General features: G+C 42.8%; 1 protein-coding gene across 15 annotated transcripts in view; it reads right to left on the bottom strand.

The window, feature by feature from the left end:
• Positions 1-117: 117 nt before the first annotated feature.
• KIF1B (kinesin family member 1B) overlaps positions 118-14,962 on the bottom strand; it is a 74,484-nt gene continuing 59,639 nt past the window's right edge. For 13 of the 15 annotated variants that reach the window (XM_071798599.1, XM_071798602.1, XM_071798601.1 and 10 more), the window contains 14 exons: positions 14,622-14,688; positions 13,940-14,024; positions 13,572-13,677; positions 10,104-10,218; positions 9,627-9,760; positions 9,034-9,095; positions 8,583-8,728; positions 7,975-8,214; positions 7,488-7,559; positions 7,180-7,301; positions 6,828-6,977; positions 6,128-6,320; positions 5,455-5,573; positions 118-4,722 (listed from right to left, as the gene is read on the bottom strand). In XM_071798599.1, coding sequence (XP_071654700.1) covers positions 4,680-4,722; positions 5,455-5,573; positions 6,128-6,320; positions 6,828-6,977; positions 7,180-7,301; positions 7,488-7,559; positions 7,975-8,214; positions 8,583-8,728; positions 9,034-9,095; positions 9,627-9,760; positions 10,104-10,218; positions 13,572-13,677; positions 13,940-14,024; positions 14,622-14,688 — 1,654 coding nt within the window. In that variant the 3' untranslated portion in view covers positions 118-4,679. Of the gene's footprint in view, positions 4,723-5,450; positions 5,574-6,127; positions 6,321-6,827; positions 6,978-7,179; positions 7,302-7,487; positions 7,560-7,974; positions 8,215-8,582; positions 8,729-9,033; positions 9,096-9,626; positions 9,761-10,103; positions 10,219-13,571; positions 13,678-13,939; positions 14,025-14,621; positions 14,689-14,962 lie in introns of those variants that run through there. The other 2 variants (XM_071798605.1, XM_071798606.1) reach the window with 1 other exon arrangement.

Raw genomic sequence — 14,962 nt, 5'->3', positions numbered from 1 at the left:
CATCTTGCTCAAGAACAGACAAATTTCTTTTCACAAAAGCGTAAGCTTGTTCAGGACAGGTTTTGAAAACAAGTCATGAATATATTAGTAGTTAAATCATAAGAAACGGAGCACACATTATATCTGCTAATGCACTGGTTGTACCTTTATTGTTTCACCTCGTTCACTAACAATTCAGTGGTGCAAGGTTACCATACACAGTTAGATATCTGCATTGCACACCTAAGGCTATACAGCAAATGGATCAGAATTAGTACAAATACATGAACTATATTTACATTTTGTATACTCAAGCTCCAAATATCGGATATATTTACAAAATAAAATAAGAAAATGAAAACCTGAAATTAATGTACAGTGTTGCTGATACACTCCTTCACCGGGATGAAATCAGTTTGCAAAGAGATTTGTTCAAGAAGGCCACTTATACTGCATATACCTTGTATACCTTGTGTACAGAGATTAAACAGGGAAATGGGGACCGCAATTTAAAAAAATAATGTATTTCAGTGCAACAGCATGTGTAATGTCCAAATTGAAGAACCTTGATCAACTGCACACGAAGTATGAACAAGCAGAGTGGAAAATTAAGAACTGATCCTGGGAAGTGCTGATGGTTCGATGCTCCCTCTGCTCCCAGTCCCTGGATTCAAGGCCAGCAGGAGGCAGGTCAGTGCTGCTCAGGATCAGCATTCACTTGGCAACAATAAGAATTCAAGACTTACGACCTCCATACCCTCAGTTTTCTGAATACACAGCCGGTCCTGTTAATTTAAAAACTGTTACAAATAACGTTGGACACAACCATCTGGTTAGTGTTGGACTAGTTTTGATCTCAAATACTTAGAACGCATAAATGGCCTTCTGAACAACAAAAAAAGAGTCGATCCTGCCCTTGAACGGCTGATGTTTTTAAACAAGGAAGCACAAAATTAATACATTCCTGCTACATACAGTACAGTTCAGACCACACATCGGGGTTATTAACCACAACGGAGAGATGCAACACACACGTTAGAGACCCATTTTAAAGTACATTCAGCAAACCGTTCCAGAGCAGCGCTAGAATCCTTCCTCCGAGCAGCAGGTTAACAGCTGCATCTGCAACAGAAACACCCACCACAGTAGAAACTACCACGAGCTAAGGTTGTGCAAGAGAACCAGAAAGACGCAGATGCATAGGCAGTGTTAGTTGATTGGATAGTACCAATGGGTGTTATACCAAAGCTAATCCTTTCTTATCTAATGTGCAATTAATTACAGATGTATAAATATACAATACATTACATAAAATTAAATCCCTGTAAATTAGATAACAAGCAGCAGAAAGTCTTTGCTTTGAAATACCTTGCTTATCAGTTTTAAGGAATATTAGACACTCACCAATAAAAAAAAATCCTTTCTCAGTGGTCTGGAACTAATATTCCCTTCCCTTCTGCATCCCGGAATAGAGGAATCTTCTTTAAAAAGGTACTTAAAGTGCATTTTTAAAATACAGTATAGGAGGTTTAGTTTAGCTTTAAAATATCCAGGAGGCTCCAACACCAACGACAGGAGTTTCGATGGACAAAAATGATAATTTTCTCCTTCCTTTGAGTGGGGAATGTAAGAACTCGAACCACCGTGCAGTTTCCCAGCCGTTCTCTCCCAGGAACGCCTGTCGGGTTCACCACGAGTGGTTATGCTCAGTGGGCTGGCAGACCCACCGCAGGACGCCCCGTGTCCCGTAGCCGCGTCCCCAGAGCTGCCCGACCCCAGGACCCCGCACGCAGCAGAACCAGCAGCAGGTTCATCAGCCTCAAGACAAGGTAGCTTAGCACATTTCCCCCCTTTTTGTTCTGCTTCTAAAAAGAAATTTCTAACACGTTGGGCTAGATCAAAAAAGCTTTAGAGTGAACAGAAATCCTTTTTTTTTCCTTCTTTTTTGTCCTTTTAAAGAAAACTTGATTTCAGTCCAGTTTTAAGTAGAGAAACCGATGTCTCATAGGCTTCAATAACAGTTGAAAAACCGTAACTGTATGACTTTGTCACACCTCAAAATAGTAATGCCCATTGGAACTCCACACAAGGATCTATTTTGTCACAGATTATGCAGCTTTAAGAGATACTGATGCTTAAAAATAGAATTATGGTCTTCTGATGATCTGTTATCCGCATAGACAACAAGTCACCAGAAGCTGCTTGGAGTCTTTAGATAGAAGAGTAACATTTACGCAACAGAGCTGTAACGCTTCCAGCTCTGTGTAGAATAAGCCTGCCTCTTCCTGCTTTTAAAGGAAGATCCCTTAATCATGTTTCTATGCAAAGCCTACATCCCCTTGGTTCATTTTCTGGCTTATCCAAAGCAAAGACTTAGCAAACTAGTTTTCTTCTAGTTAAAAAAAGAAAGATAAAAAATAAAATGCTGTCAGTGTGTCACAAAGTGCCACCACCTGAATTGCTACACCTCCTCAAGCTGGTTCTGCTCTCATTATAAACGGTGGTGATGGCAACAAGAACTTACTGCTTAAAATGAACCTAATTCTTGAGCCTGGCTTAGCTCCAGCTTGAGGAGCCCTCTGGCAGCACGAGCAGCCTGTCTGATCCACACACTGCAAGTGCTTTATCATCCATTGCATAACACAGGAATATCGTCGCTGTATTAAGAGTCACACACCATTAAAGACGACAAAACCAAAAGTAAAGAAAATAATAATCATCCATATTTTGCTCCTGGGTCCCCAGGATGCCCCCTCACTCTGGCTTCCAGTTCTGAAATAAATCTGAGGACCATAAGAGATAATGATTTAGCTTGAGTACTGTCTTGAAATATATAAAGACAGGTCGTGGCAAGTGTCAGACTCCATCTCCCCGCTCCTTTGCCAGCCACGCTTTTAGGAGGTCTCCTTATGCATTGCACTTCACTGAGGAATGAAAACCCCATAACGCTAAATTGCTCAGCTGATGCCAGTCCCATGTACACTTTTGGCCGCAGAATTTCCAACGCATGGCATGACCTGCTGATGAGTGCTCAATCAAAAGGATCTTCTCAAGCTGGAGCTTCCCTAGGTGTGTAATAGTGGAACAAAACCCTTACCCCTCTCCCTTGAGAGGATGAAATTCCTGACCGTTCCCCAGGACCACAGCCGGCCCTGCCAGTGCCCAAGGGAAGTCAAGAAAATACAGAACAGCGTCTGACACACAGTAAAAGGAAACAAACACACGCCCAAACCCCCTGAAAATCCAACCAAGAAAGATGACTTCACCTCTCAGAAAGGAAGTTCATTCTGCTTTCCTTTCTTGAGGCAAGGACCAAAACTTTGGCCACCAGACCTTACACTGTAGGTCAAGAGCAACCACCACCCAGCTGATCTCCAAGAAGCCAATCACTACACCCACTGACCAGGACCAGGGTCTGCTTGATTCATCCTCCAGGAAGGATTAATTCGGAAGTTAAAAACTAGGGAGTTTTAGCTGATGAAAACTGTAGCAGGGAAATTAGGAGACATTCAACAGTTATTCCAAAAGGAAGTGAAAGCATCCTGCTGTTCCCTGGAGAATACTGCAAGTGCTGGGTCTAGAAAGTATTTTGTAGACAGAGGATGCTTTCCACATGAACAGCTGGGATGTCATCGGGGTATTACGGACAAGGGAAGCCTTTCAGAATGATGCCATAGTCTGTCCCAACACACTGATGACAACCACAAATATCTTCCAAGAGGTGAGAACTGTTGCTCCAGGAACTGAGGAGTCAGGCCCAGCAGCAGAGGTGCTGAGAGCTCCTGGGAACCAGCACACTGCTCTGCTTTCCGGTTACACTCTCCATCTGTCAAATACAAGGCTGAGCATCTGAAACTTTAGGGATTATATCTAAGATTTCAGTGACGTGGTTTATTTTTGTTCACATCAGTTCCATCTCCTCAGCCCAATTCAGAGGAGCGAGTGTTAATGTTTTCGGAAAGAGTTAAAGCCAAGTGCTGTTCACCTGCAGCCCCACAGCAAGAGTTCAAAGGCAGATCACTGTAGCCAGGCCCTCTTGCTTTGTTCCCTGTCTTTTCCAGCTTATGCCTCTTGGACCCTGGAAACTCAAGAACTTGCACCAAGTCCAAAATCCAGTCTGCCCAGATAGATTTGTCCAATGTCAGTTTTCAACAGAGTTTAAATTAGCGCTGGATCCAGAAAGCCTGAGGAGCTATTGCAATTCCTGGCTGGGTAACGTCTGTATAGAAGAATTTCTCTTTCCCTGGCATTAGAACTTTGCCCTGAGGGAACCAATGACTACTGCCAAGTCACAAATTGAATAAGAAACCTGCAGCAGTCTAGACAGACAACAATGGACAGTGGGACAGTTACCAAAAGGTCAGTTGGAATGGGAAAACAATTGTTATAAGAAAAAAATAAATAACTTTTTTTTTCTTTTTAGAGTCGTGCATAATCACTCCTTTTTTTGATTTTTCTTTTTTTCCTTTTTTTTTTTTCTTTTTTTCTCTTTTCGTTTGGTCACATGCTACTGGTAGGATTCTCAGCACAAGTGAAAAGAAACAAGGTAGGGTTAGGATACCTAGAAAATGTGCTGGCTGGAGGGGATGTTAAGCCACAGGATTACATACAAGAGAAACTGTCAAGAATCACAAAGAGAAAATGAGAGGTAACACTTCATCAGGTGAGTTAGGGAGAACAGATGAGAACATTACATGGACTCAGTACTTCAGCTGGCCCGTGCGTCTTCGAGCCAGTTTTGACCTGTGCAAGAAAGAAGTAAAACAGTCTTAATTGAATTCAGGAGTTTATTGTTCTTCCTTCCCCACAGTTTGTCCACCTTTTTAAAAGCCTTTCGTATAGTCCTATTTACTCCATATGCTTAGAAAGTAAGACATATCAATGGCTATAATAAAACTTCTCACTCTTCCGCTGTGCTCCTTTGAAGGAGGACGCTACCTTTTAAGGACTGCACTGTTAAGAAAATATTTGATGCTGTACACTAATAGCAACAGCATAGTAGCATCTCCCCACCAAGCTGCAGACGTTTGTCACCTGTGTTAAAGGGAAGGCTTCTGGAGAAGTTCAAAAAAGGGGCAGAAACAAGAATATCTGCTTTGGCTTACAATCAAGAGGATGAAAAGACCATCCAGAGCTGCCTGCACAGGAACACTAAGAAGCTTTATAAACTTGTAAAATAGCTACGCAAGGAAACCATTTAGTGGCCTCCAGACGCAGCATTGCACAATGCATACCACACATGTTCCAACTAGAATGTCACAAGCCAAAGCAGCAGCCACTGCACTTCCTGAAATACACGCCTTGTTTGATCTTTTCTTCTCAATTCCTCACCCTCCTCCCTCCCTCAGTTCGCCCATCTTGTCAAATCCTCCAGAACAAGACGAAACTGTGTGACAAACCAGCTGCCTAATTGCTTATGGCTATCTCACGATCTTCACGCTTTGCAGGATTGGCTGCCCAGGAGCTGCCTCTTACCGTATCGTGCCGGCCAGGAGCGGGTTGAAGGCGTATAACCAGTCGTTCATGTCTTTGTCGTTGATGGCCTGGAGCAGGACCCCACGATGCTTTGTGCACACACCAAACGTGTTTGGCGTCTGGAATATTAAGGACAATGTAAATACCGACGTCTACAAGCACAGAAGCAGATGCACACTCCCTCGCTGAGGAAGAGCTTGCTATGGCATTTCTAAGGTCTTTGATTTTATTAGTCAGTCAAATGGGACAAAATGTGGTTCTAAAAGACATAGTTTTAACTCATGAGGGTGGACTTGAAGAGCTGCTGAGATGGACCAATAAAGTTAATTTGATTCCTTGCAGGATGTTTGTGTGTTTTGTTTTAAAACAAAACCCCAATAGACCACACAAATGAAATTACAAAAACCAAGCACACAGGGTCACGGTACCAACGCATGCTCATAAAAGTAAATATGATGTGTAACAGCAGTCAATCTCTTGTAGAACTGTGTTCAAAACATACGAAACCAGGAACAAACTGGGAACTTGGTGTGCAGAATCAGATGCCAAACATTTCTCCAAAACACTGGTGCATTTTCCTTAGATTAGAGATGTCACACGGGATGGGATGGATGCACTACTACCTGTGACGTTCCTGCTCTATGGGGAAATAAACAACAGTGCTCAGACTGACCTTTACCATTGCCTGTTGATCCTCACTGTATTCCACCTGAGCTGTGGATAAGTTGATGAGTCCTCTTTCAACAGGATCTTTGTCACTGTTGTAAATAAAAACATAGGGACGGCGAACCACCACAAAGTGTTTGGCCCAGGAGCTGGAGAGAGGCTCCTTGAAGTGGAGGTATCCTTTCTTCGAGACCACAGAGCTGGGGAGAAAGCAAAACATCAAACCAAACCCACAGATAAACAGGAATGCTTTTCCCCCTAAATAAGGCACCTACTGAGCATCCCTGTGAACTGCAAAACACTGTATAAGACACTTGGTCCTTAGTATGTTTTGTCTACCACAGTATTATGAAAAAGCTCTTCTATAGCAAGCTGAATTTTGTCTTCGAGAACTCCGCAAGTGTCTGACAAATAAATGGACCCACAAAGATCTGTCGTTCAGTGAACTTCATGGTTTTGATGATAATAAACATCATGTTTGAGTCACTGGAAATCCTATTCATTAAGTAGATGCAGGGAACTAAAGTTGCAGAGATCAAATATCAACACAACCCTCGTCAGTCCTGCCTCCATCACACAGAACCCTGCAGTTCTGCTATCACCTGTTTAATTCACCTTCCTTAAACGGGGCAAAGAAACTTACAAACCCCAGAAAGCCCTGGTGACAGCTCTCAGGAGGCCATGATCACACTACATAGAAAACTTACCCTGGTCTGATTTCCTCAATATCAGGAACGAGGTTTAAGAATTCATTCTTTCCAGCTCTAGCAAGGTAGGAAGTTTCCACTGCAGGGATTAGCTGGAACTGTTCCACCTCGTGACAGGGACTGGAGGCACGAGAATTTGCCTCTGGTGTCCTTTAAAAAACAGTGGAGAAAGAAAAGTAAATCACAACAAACCAAGTGGAAGTTACAGTGGAATTTAAAGTGCATCTACAGCCTAGATTGTCTTACAAGTTCCATCCTTCAGACCAGACTTTCTGTACGCCAGAAAGCACTGCAAACACAGATTGGTGAAGCACTGAGATGTAATGTTTTTCCATTAAAACCCTATACTTACTTCTGATCAACTGAATTGCATCTTGAATCCACCAGAGAAGGGCAGGTAGATGAAGGTGTGAGGGTGGCACTGCTGAAACTCGACACTGATGGGTCCCGCCCAATGGGAGAAATATCCGACAGCTACAAGGACAAACACAGGTAAAATATTACAGAGGAGGGGTTTTGCAGCTGGTGTTCAGTCCAAAATCATTATGAAAATCAATATGAAGTGTTTTGTCTCTTCATAACATCAACACATTCCACAAACTACAAGTATGTTGCTATTGTACTACACATATAGTGTATTGCATAGCATGAAATATTTACCTTACAATCGCTGATGCTGTTGTACACCTGGTTGAACTCTCGATTGAAAGTGTGAGTAAGAAGTTGCAGACACTAAGGCGGGAGGGAAAAAACAAACAACACACAGAAAATAATTTTACATTTAGATTTTCAGAGAAAACTGAACACAAGAGGCAATTTGCCAAGACACATTTGGTAGCTCATGAAAGAATAAACTAACTTTAAACTGCTGTGAAAAATACGAGAAGAAGAGGGGAATAATCACTTCCCTTGATAAAATTCGAAAGCTTCATTTACAGAGCTACTAACAAAGGGGAATGTTTGTGCCACAGCACAAACCTGGCCACCAGTACTGGCTGGTGACAACAGATTGTTCCACTATAGCGCATATTAAAATCAATCTCACATAATACTGGATATTCACCATGCTATCCAAGGAGCATCGTTAATCTTTAATTATCTTTTACACGTCAATTTAGACGCGGGGTGCTTTTCTCACGTCACACACCTTGGTGGCCAGCTCCTTCTCCCGATCCACCAGGCTCTCTATATCGGCCGAGTCGTAGCCGCTGCTCTCGCTGGGCGTCACAGCGCTCTCAAATGTTGTAGTGGAAATCTGCGAGGAAATGCTGGTGGAGGTACTGAGGGTTCCGCTGCTCAGACTGGGAGACAACGAGTCACTCAGGGACTTGGGGACGCTGTCACCAAGCTTTTCACGAAGCAGGAGGAAATGTCGGGTTTTTTCCACCTGTTAAGAAGAGAAATCAGTATCATCTGCTCCAGGATGTGGATTTTACAGGCACTGAATTCTTATGCATTCTTTTAAGATTCATATCAGTAAACCTTTTCCCCACGGAGGGGAGTTACAATGGCACTAGAAGTCAAATCTGCCTTTGTTGAATACACTGAGATTTTGAGCTGAAGATTCTCCTCAGCAGCCAGTCCCATATTTTCCATTTTATGTTGGAGAATTCATTTAAATCTTCACTTTGAGAACAAACTCCATTTGGGAAACTGTTCAGCTCAAAGGTCTCACAGTGCGCAAACTAAAGGCAAATTCAAAAGGTACAATTGTGGGTGCTTTCCCCTTTCAGCCTCCCCTATCTCTTTACTCACCTCATGCAGCAGCTCCAGTTTCTCCAGCTCCCACTGATGCTCTAGGATGAGGCTGTCACCCCTGGGCCTCCAACCGGCCAGGTTCTCTTCTCCTCGCACATAGGCCACAGATGTATCCAGGACTTTCCTCCTCCTCCTCTGCATTCCTGAGCAGTAAACACCACCACAAGACATGTTAAAAACATAGCCGGAGGGATGCAACTAAGAAACATTTACCAATTAGGAAATGTAAAGTTTTCAGTGAATCCTTGGTTCACCCATGGTAATCACAGCCCCAAGCTGAAACCAAAAGCCTACTGAAGTTTTTTAGGGAACAGCAATGTTCCATTGCTCCTGTGAAACACAGGAACTGATTCCAATGAGGACAGAAGTGTTTACTCTGTCTATGAAATTTTCTGCAATATTTCAGTTTACAGCATCACCATCCCCTGAACAGCCAGTCCCTGCTCACCTGGACTTCCCGTGTCTGACATTTTGCATAAACTTAGTTCATAGATCCCAGTTACTCGATTGCTGTTCACAAGAAACCAGAGGGAAGGAAAAACAAAACAAAACAATTATCTTCAGAAATAAAGTGCATTAGCTTTAGTTAAGTGGTCCCTAAAGCAGAAGTTTAAGCATAGTTGTGAGTTAGAACTATATCTGAATTCTAATCTTGACATAAAACAGCCAGGATAGACTGCAAGGTCTCTAAAAATAGCATTACCCCCACATTCCCCTCCACCCCCCAAAAGACTCAGAGTGCAGCTGCTGCAGCAAATTCCAGGTCAGGATCAGGGTCATCTATGTGCACGTTTGAAAAATGTCTGTCTCTTCCCAGCTGGTCAGTCAGAAGGCTGGAAAAGGGGTCAGTAAAGAGAGAAGCCCTCAGTGTTTCACTGAAATGAATGCAAGAAATGCTCAAAACCAGACTGGAGAGCTGTAACTATACAGACTTTCAAGGAAGAAATAAAGAAAACTATGCTACATTCTCCTTATGGTCTCCAAGAGAAAAGGCTTATGCTGATGTAAAACATCGATACCAACATTTGTAACTGAACTTACGAGTCTGGAGATTTGGAGTAGCCGCTGCCAAAGAGATTGCGCAGTGATCGTGGTGGGGAGATCTTGGCATCTCGTGAGTAAAAGACCATACAAACATCCTTTGTTATAACAGCAGGCTGGATGCAGTGGTCAAGCTAAGAGAAACAACAGTAATGAATGAGTGACTGTAGACAACTACACCAGGTTATACCACTTCCCTCTTTCAGTGGGACAGCTTTTTGAAATTTGTTCTACTTTGGGTCTTTGGTGAAGGGTTTTCTGATGTGCTTCTGTGAAAGAGAACTGTCAAATTTCTTTATATATCTTATGGGTGAAAAAATTTTCCACCCTGTTCTCAGGAAGTGAGTAAGGATTTTCACTGGCTTCAGGATTCCGAATCACTCGGTCCAATAGGTATTTATCTCGGGTATGCACTGTCTGCTCTCTCAGATAGTTACACTTGAGTCACAAGCAAAAAGGAAGGCACAGGTCTCTAACCTCCAGGTAAGCAGAAAGGGTCATATAGATCTTCTCTCCATATGGTGTCACTCGATTGAGGAGAAGGGAGTTATGCAAGGAGCTGTCCCAAACTGCTTCAAACCGATAGAAAGTCCTGGAAAAGAGTACAGTAAAAGCTCAGTATAAGAGTTGCTCTGCGTTCCTCCCACCAGCACAAAGCATCTCTTCCTTGACAACATCCACTATGACTCCCAGTGGCTTAGGTAACAAATAATTGAAGCAAAGACCTTCTTTTCTCTCCTAAGATTACTCACTTCTACCTCAAATAGTGCGGCAGATACCAAATCACAATGATAGGTAGAGATAAGTCCTACATTCAAGTGATAAAGCTTTATTTCTATGTCCCTACCAGCTTCAAGTAAAAACTTGCAGATCTGACACAACTTCTATAAGAAGTTTAATCAGTTTGGTAGGTGGAAAATAAGGAGCAAAAGGCTCCCACAGTTCTACTCCAGCAATCAGGGAAGTTCCATCTGTTCAAGTAAAAAGAGACAGACTCATACACAGGACAGCTAAATCATCACATCTAGAGTCACCATTACACTCTCTCCTCTCTAACGAGGGTTCAGGGAAATGAGTTTCCTCCTTTCTCACAGGTACAGACTGATTTCATGACGCTTTGTTTGGCATGAAGTCCTGTGCCCTTATTCATTAATACAGCACAGTTTTCTACACTGGTAACAGAAAAAGAAGGTATTAACTCTTCATCATTTCCATCTGGTTTCCCTCTCAAATCCCCTTTCCATTGTGGTCTTCCATCCCATTTTGAGTCCAAATCATGTGATACTAAAATGAAAGCAAGAAAGCGCTTCATGTATGTTCTTTTTAAAAAGAACCCACAAGTTATACCTCTAAAGAGCTTCTATACCAATGCCCAAGGTCAACTCAGAAAAACAGAAAATGAAACTGAAGACGAATGACAAAAAGCAGGCAACAAGAACTACATCACCCTTTTCAGCAAAATTATGACTTCTGGCTGAACACCAAGTTGAAATCAAACGTAGCTTTGAGACAGTCACTCTGCTGGGTTTTGTCTAGCCAGGAAATTAAATATACACAGCCCTGCCTGGCCAAACCAGAACTTGATAGAACAGCTACAGAGGGAGACAAAGAACAGAAGTGACCCAACTTCTTTCAGCACAGCAAACAGTGCGAGGAGGAAAATGGAGCACAGAACAAGCCAAGCATAGAAAACAGGAGAAACGGGTTAAAGGCACCAACGTATAGCTAGAACTGATTTGTAAGTGGATCTTAGCATTAGTGAGAGGTGGTGAATTGAGAGCATTGAACTTTTAAGTCTTCTATTTTTCAAAGAGGCAGAACACAGAAAGCAGAGTGCGAAGGGTCCCAGACGGCGCGGGCAGCACGTCTGGCTGGGATCCCGGCTGCAATCCAGTCCCAGCAGCTACCACATGTCCTGCTTCTCTGCCAATGGGTAAACTAAGGCAGTAAGCACACGGTTAAATTTCAGATGCAAATCCAACCTAAGAACAGAAGTTGAATGTCAGTCACACAACAGCTACTGCTTTTTGTTCGGTGCGATTCTGAGCTGGAATTTCAAGTAACCTAATCATTCAGCCCATGACTTGGTACTTCAAACACGGCAAGAATCACAGAGACAGCAAGAAATTCCAAATTTAGTTCTTTGATACAGAACAAAGGAAGAAAATAGCAAGGACTACAAACAGGGACTAGAGTCTGATGGCACATTTTGAGAATCGGAAAGGCGGAATGAAGGAAGTTGTTACATGGGAAGGAAGGTTTACCTTCACAAGGATCTCACTGAATTGTAACCGAATAAAGCCCTGACACAAAGGAGGAGAAGATATTCTACTTCTGGAAGAGCTAAGAGGCTGCTAACAGGATTCAGTACAAGCTAAAAGGGAAGTGGCAGTTATACAAATGGGACATAAAGCATTCTGGTTTTAAGAATCTTTATGTACAAAGGAAGCAAACAGAAAATACCTAGGCATATCCTTATCAAGAAAGAGCCTGTAAAAACATAGAAAGAGCTTCGGTTAGTGCAGCCAAGAGCACAATGGAAAAGCAACAGCTGAGAGGAACAGAACAAGTGGATGTAAAAACCCACAAAAACAAACACGAAAACCACACACTGTGAACCAGAAAACAAGTCTGCAGACAATGAGAAAACACAAGACATTTGCCTTGCCAGGGCTTCAATCACACTCCATCACCTGCCATTCACTCATCCCAAAATGTAAGCCTTGGCATTTTGGTGAGAGATACATGGTCAACAGCTTCACCCACACTCATCCTTCATTCCCACAGCCCACCTCGTAGAAAACTACTGAGCTATACAGGAATGTCTCAAAATTGCTAGTGGACAGAAAGTAGTATCAGACTAGCAACACGCTCCTAACATTCCAGTTATACTGATCAAGTAATTCAAATACACTTCTCAGTTAGGCAGAGCTTAACTGCTATCAACCCTGGCGCTGTGTGCGTTCACAGACACGAGGTGGCAGGAAGACATTCCGTTGGTAGGAGCGGTGTCCAGAACCGCCTTTAGTATCGTGGGGGTATTTGTAAGTCCCTCTAACGGGGAAGAAAGAAGCCATTTCAGCACAGAGCAGGATGCCGCCTCCAGTGGTCATCAGCTGCAGCAGAGACAGGCTCCAAAACAGCCCCTTCTCCTCCAGACACACTCATTCAGAGTTGAATTTCAGAGATATTCCTGCTTTGCACCAGCTGAACAGAGGCAGGAGCGGTCAAGTGACTTGGCTGATGTCAGAGCAGGAGCGGCTGTGCCGCGATGCAGCTTCTGCTTCCCTGCCCTTTGTTGCAGACACTGGAGCAAAACAATGCAGAGCCTGAGGGATCTTTACAGTAACGCACCCTAAGGAGGAGACACCGCAGCCACAACCCTCGCAGACAGGCCCTGCTGTCACCCAAACGACCGCAGGTACATGAACAGACACCCACTTTTTAGAACTGGAGTCAATTTCTGATACCTCTGTATAAATCCACACATTATGAAGTTAAATTTACAAAGCATGACTCTTGGTTAAATGTCACATGCTCATTCCAGGAATAACATAGGTATGTACGCATCCATAAATGCGTTCCCCGAGATTGCTCTTGTACTTCAATGCTGTATTCTAGCAACAAACCTTAATATCAGTTTAAAAGTTCTGGGTTAAACTGTGAGACTCCCTTAAGCTGTCCCTTTCCATCTTCCCTTTGTGGTGTTTACACACAGAAACTAATTAAAATGCATTATCAAGAAATTATCCTCCATGTAGACTAATGGACTTCAGCTTTAGCAAGAATTCATGGTCACGTTCATACTCTATCTGTATGCTCTGTACCCATGGAATTCTACATTTAATTATTAGCAACATTCCCAGCTTTCCAAACATCCTGCCAACACCTCAGAGGTCAAAGAAATTTTAGGTTCCTGCTAGCGTGCTCACTTTATTCACTTACCTATTGGAGCTGTGAGAGGATTTCAGGTATTTTGCAGAGATAATATTCAAAGACAGAATAGCATCCACAGCAGCTTCATCTACCTCTGCTTTATTTCTTATACGCCCTGAAAATAGTAGGAGGAAGAGTCAATTAAAACTAAACCTGAAACATGGAAGGAATCTGTTCTCTCAAATACAAATTCAGACTATGTAATTAACAAGCAGCTGTAAGTGGAAGTTGCAAAACTTATGTTTTTCCTCCGTATCTTTTTCAAAATCCTCCTCTCGCAGCCAATACTCACAAAGATAACAGAATCTGATACAAAGAGAAATTACCATTGGTACGTTTTCTTCCTTGTACAGTAACATGCAAAACAATATACTCACCTACAACCAGTTCTCGCACATCTTTCCAGTGCAACTCACTGCCCTTCTCATGGATAATGGTGACTGTGATTCTACGCTGGATTCCCTGGTAGAGTTCAGAAACAACACACTGGTGAAGTATTCCCACATGCCCCCCAAAACATCATTATTTTGCACTTATACTGCAAAAATGAAGCAAATAAGATAATAAACAACATAAACCTGTAAATAATATTTAACTAGGATTATCTGTAGAATGTAGCTAAAGCCAAATTATTATTAAGGATTATTACAGGCATTTAAAATGCACTGAGACATGGTGATTTTGTGGATCTGTCTCACAGCCACACGCAGTGAGAAAGAACCAGCAAAAGCTGAGTCCACACAATCCTCCTGTGCCCTTAGTAGAGGTGGTGGTGGCCACAGGAGGCACAAACCTGGTCCCAAAGCTCCCTGTCTTTTAAAAGGCATCACGAATGGGATGCACACTATTAAGCAAAAGAAGCAGCAACATGTGAGGGGTCAAATATTCCCCTCATAGCCCAAAGCTACAAGACTAAGTACAGACTGAAGAGCGACTGACCCTACAGCTGTCATTAGCTGTGTGGGAAAGGAGGAGACATGAAAGACGTACAATCCCGTCATTAGCATTCTAATCCTTCCACACAGATGAAACTTGCTGTTCTACAGCCTCCCTCAGTACCTGGTGAAGCAGGAACGTCCCCTGGCAGGGCAGACCTCCCGTGTGGTCCACAATGGCAGGAATGTACCTGGTGAGACAGCGAAATCAGTCGGCAGGAAAGAGACACCAGCACAGCAACTTCCCTCTGCGTTCTGCTGCCAGCAGTTACCTCTCCATAGAATATGTGAAGAAATAAGTGTGGTTCTGCTGACTCTCAGCACAGTATTGGTGAAATATGGAAGTATCATGCACTGTACTTCCAGAACTTCTGGAAAATTCTGTGCAACTCACATCTCAATCTAATCCCTAAAGATCTGTCAGGGGAAAACCTCCTTTGTGGCAGAAGTGAACATAAAATCACT

The sequence above is a fragment of the Patagioenas fasciata genome, chromosome 23 (assembly GCF_037038585.1).
Source record: "Patagioenas fasciata isolate bPatFas1 chromosome 23, bPatFas1.hap1, whole genome shotgun sequence".
NCBI classification, from domain to species: domain Eukaryota; kingdom Metazoa; phylum Chordata; class Aves; order Columbiformes; family Columbidae; genus Patagioenas; species Patagioenas fasciata.
Note: the sequence above shows the minus strand (reverse complement) of the source record. Positions and strands in the feature narration are given on the sequence as shown.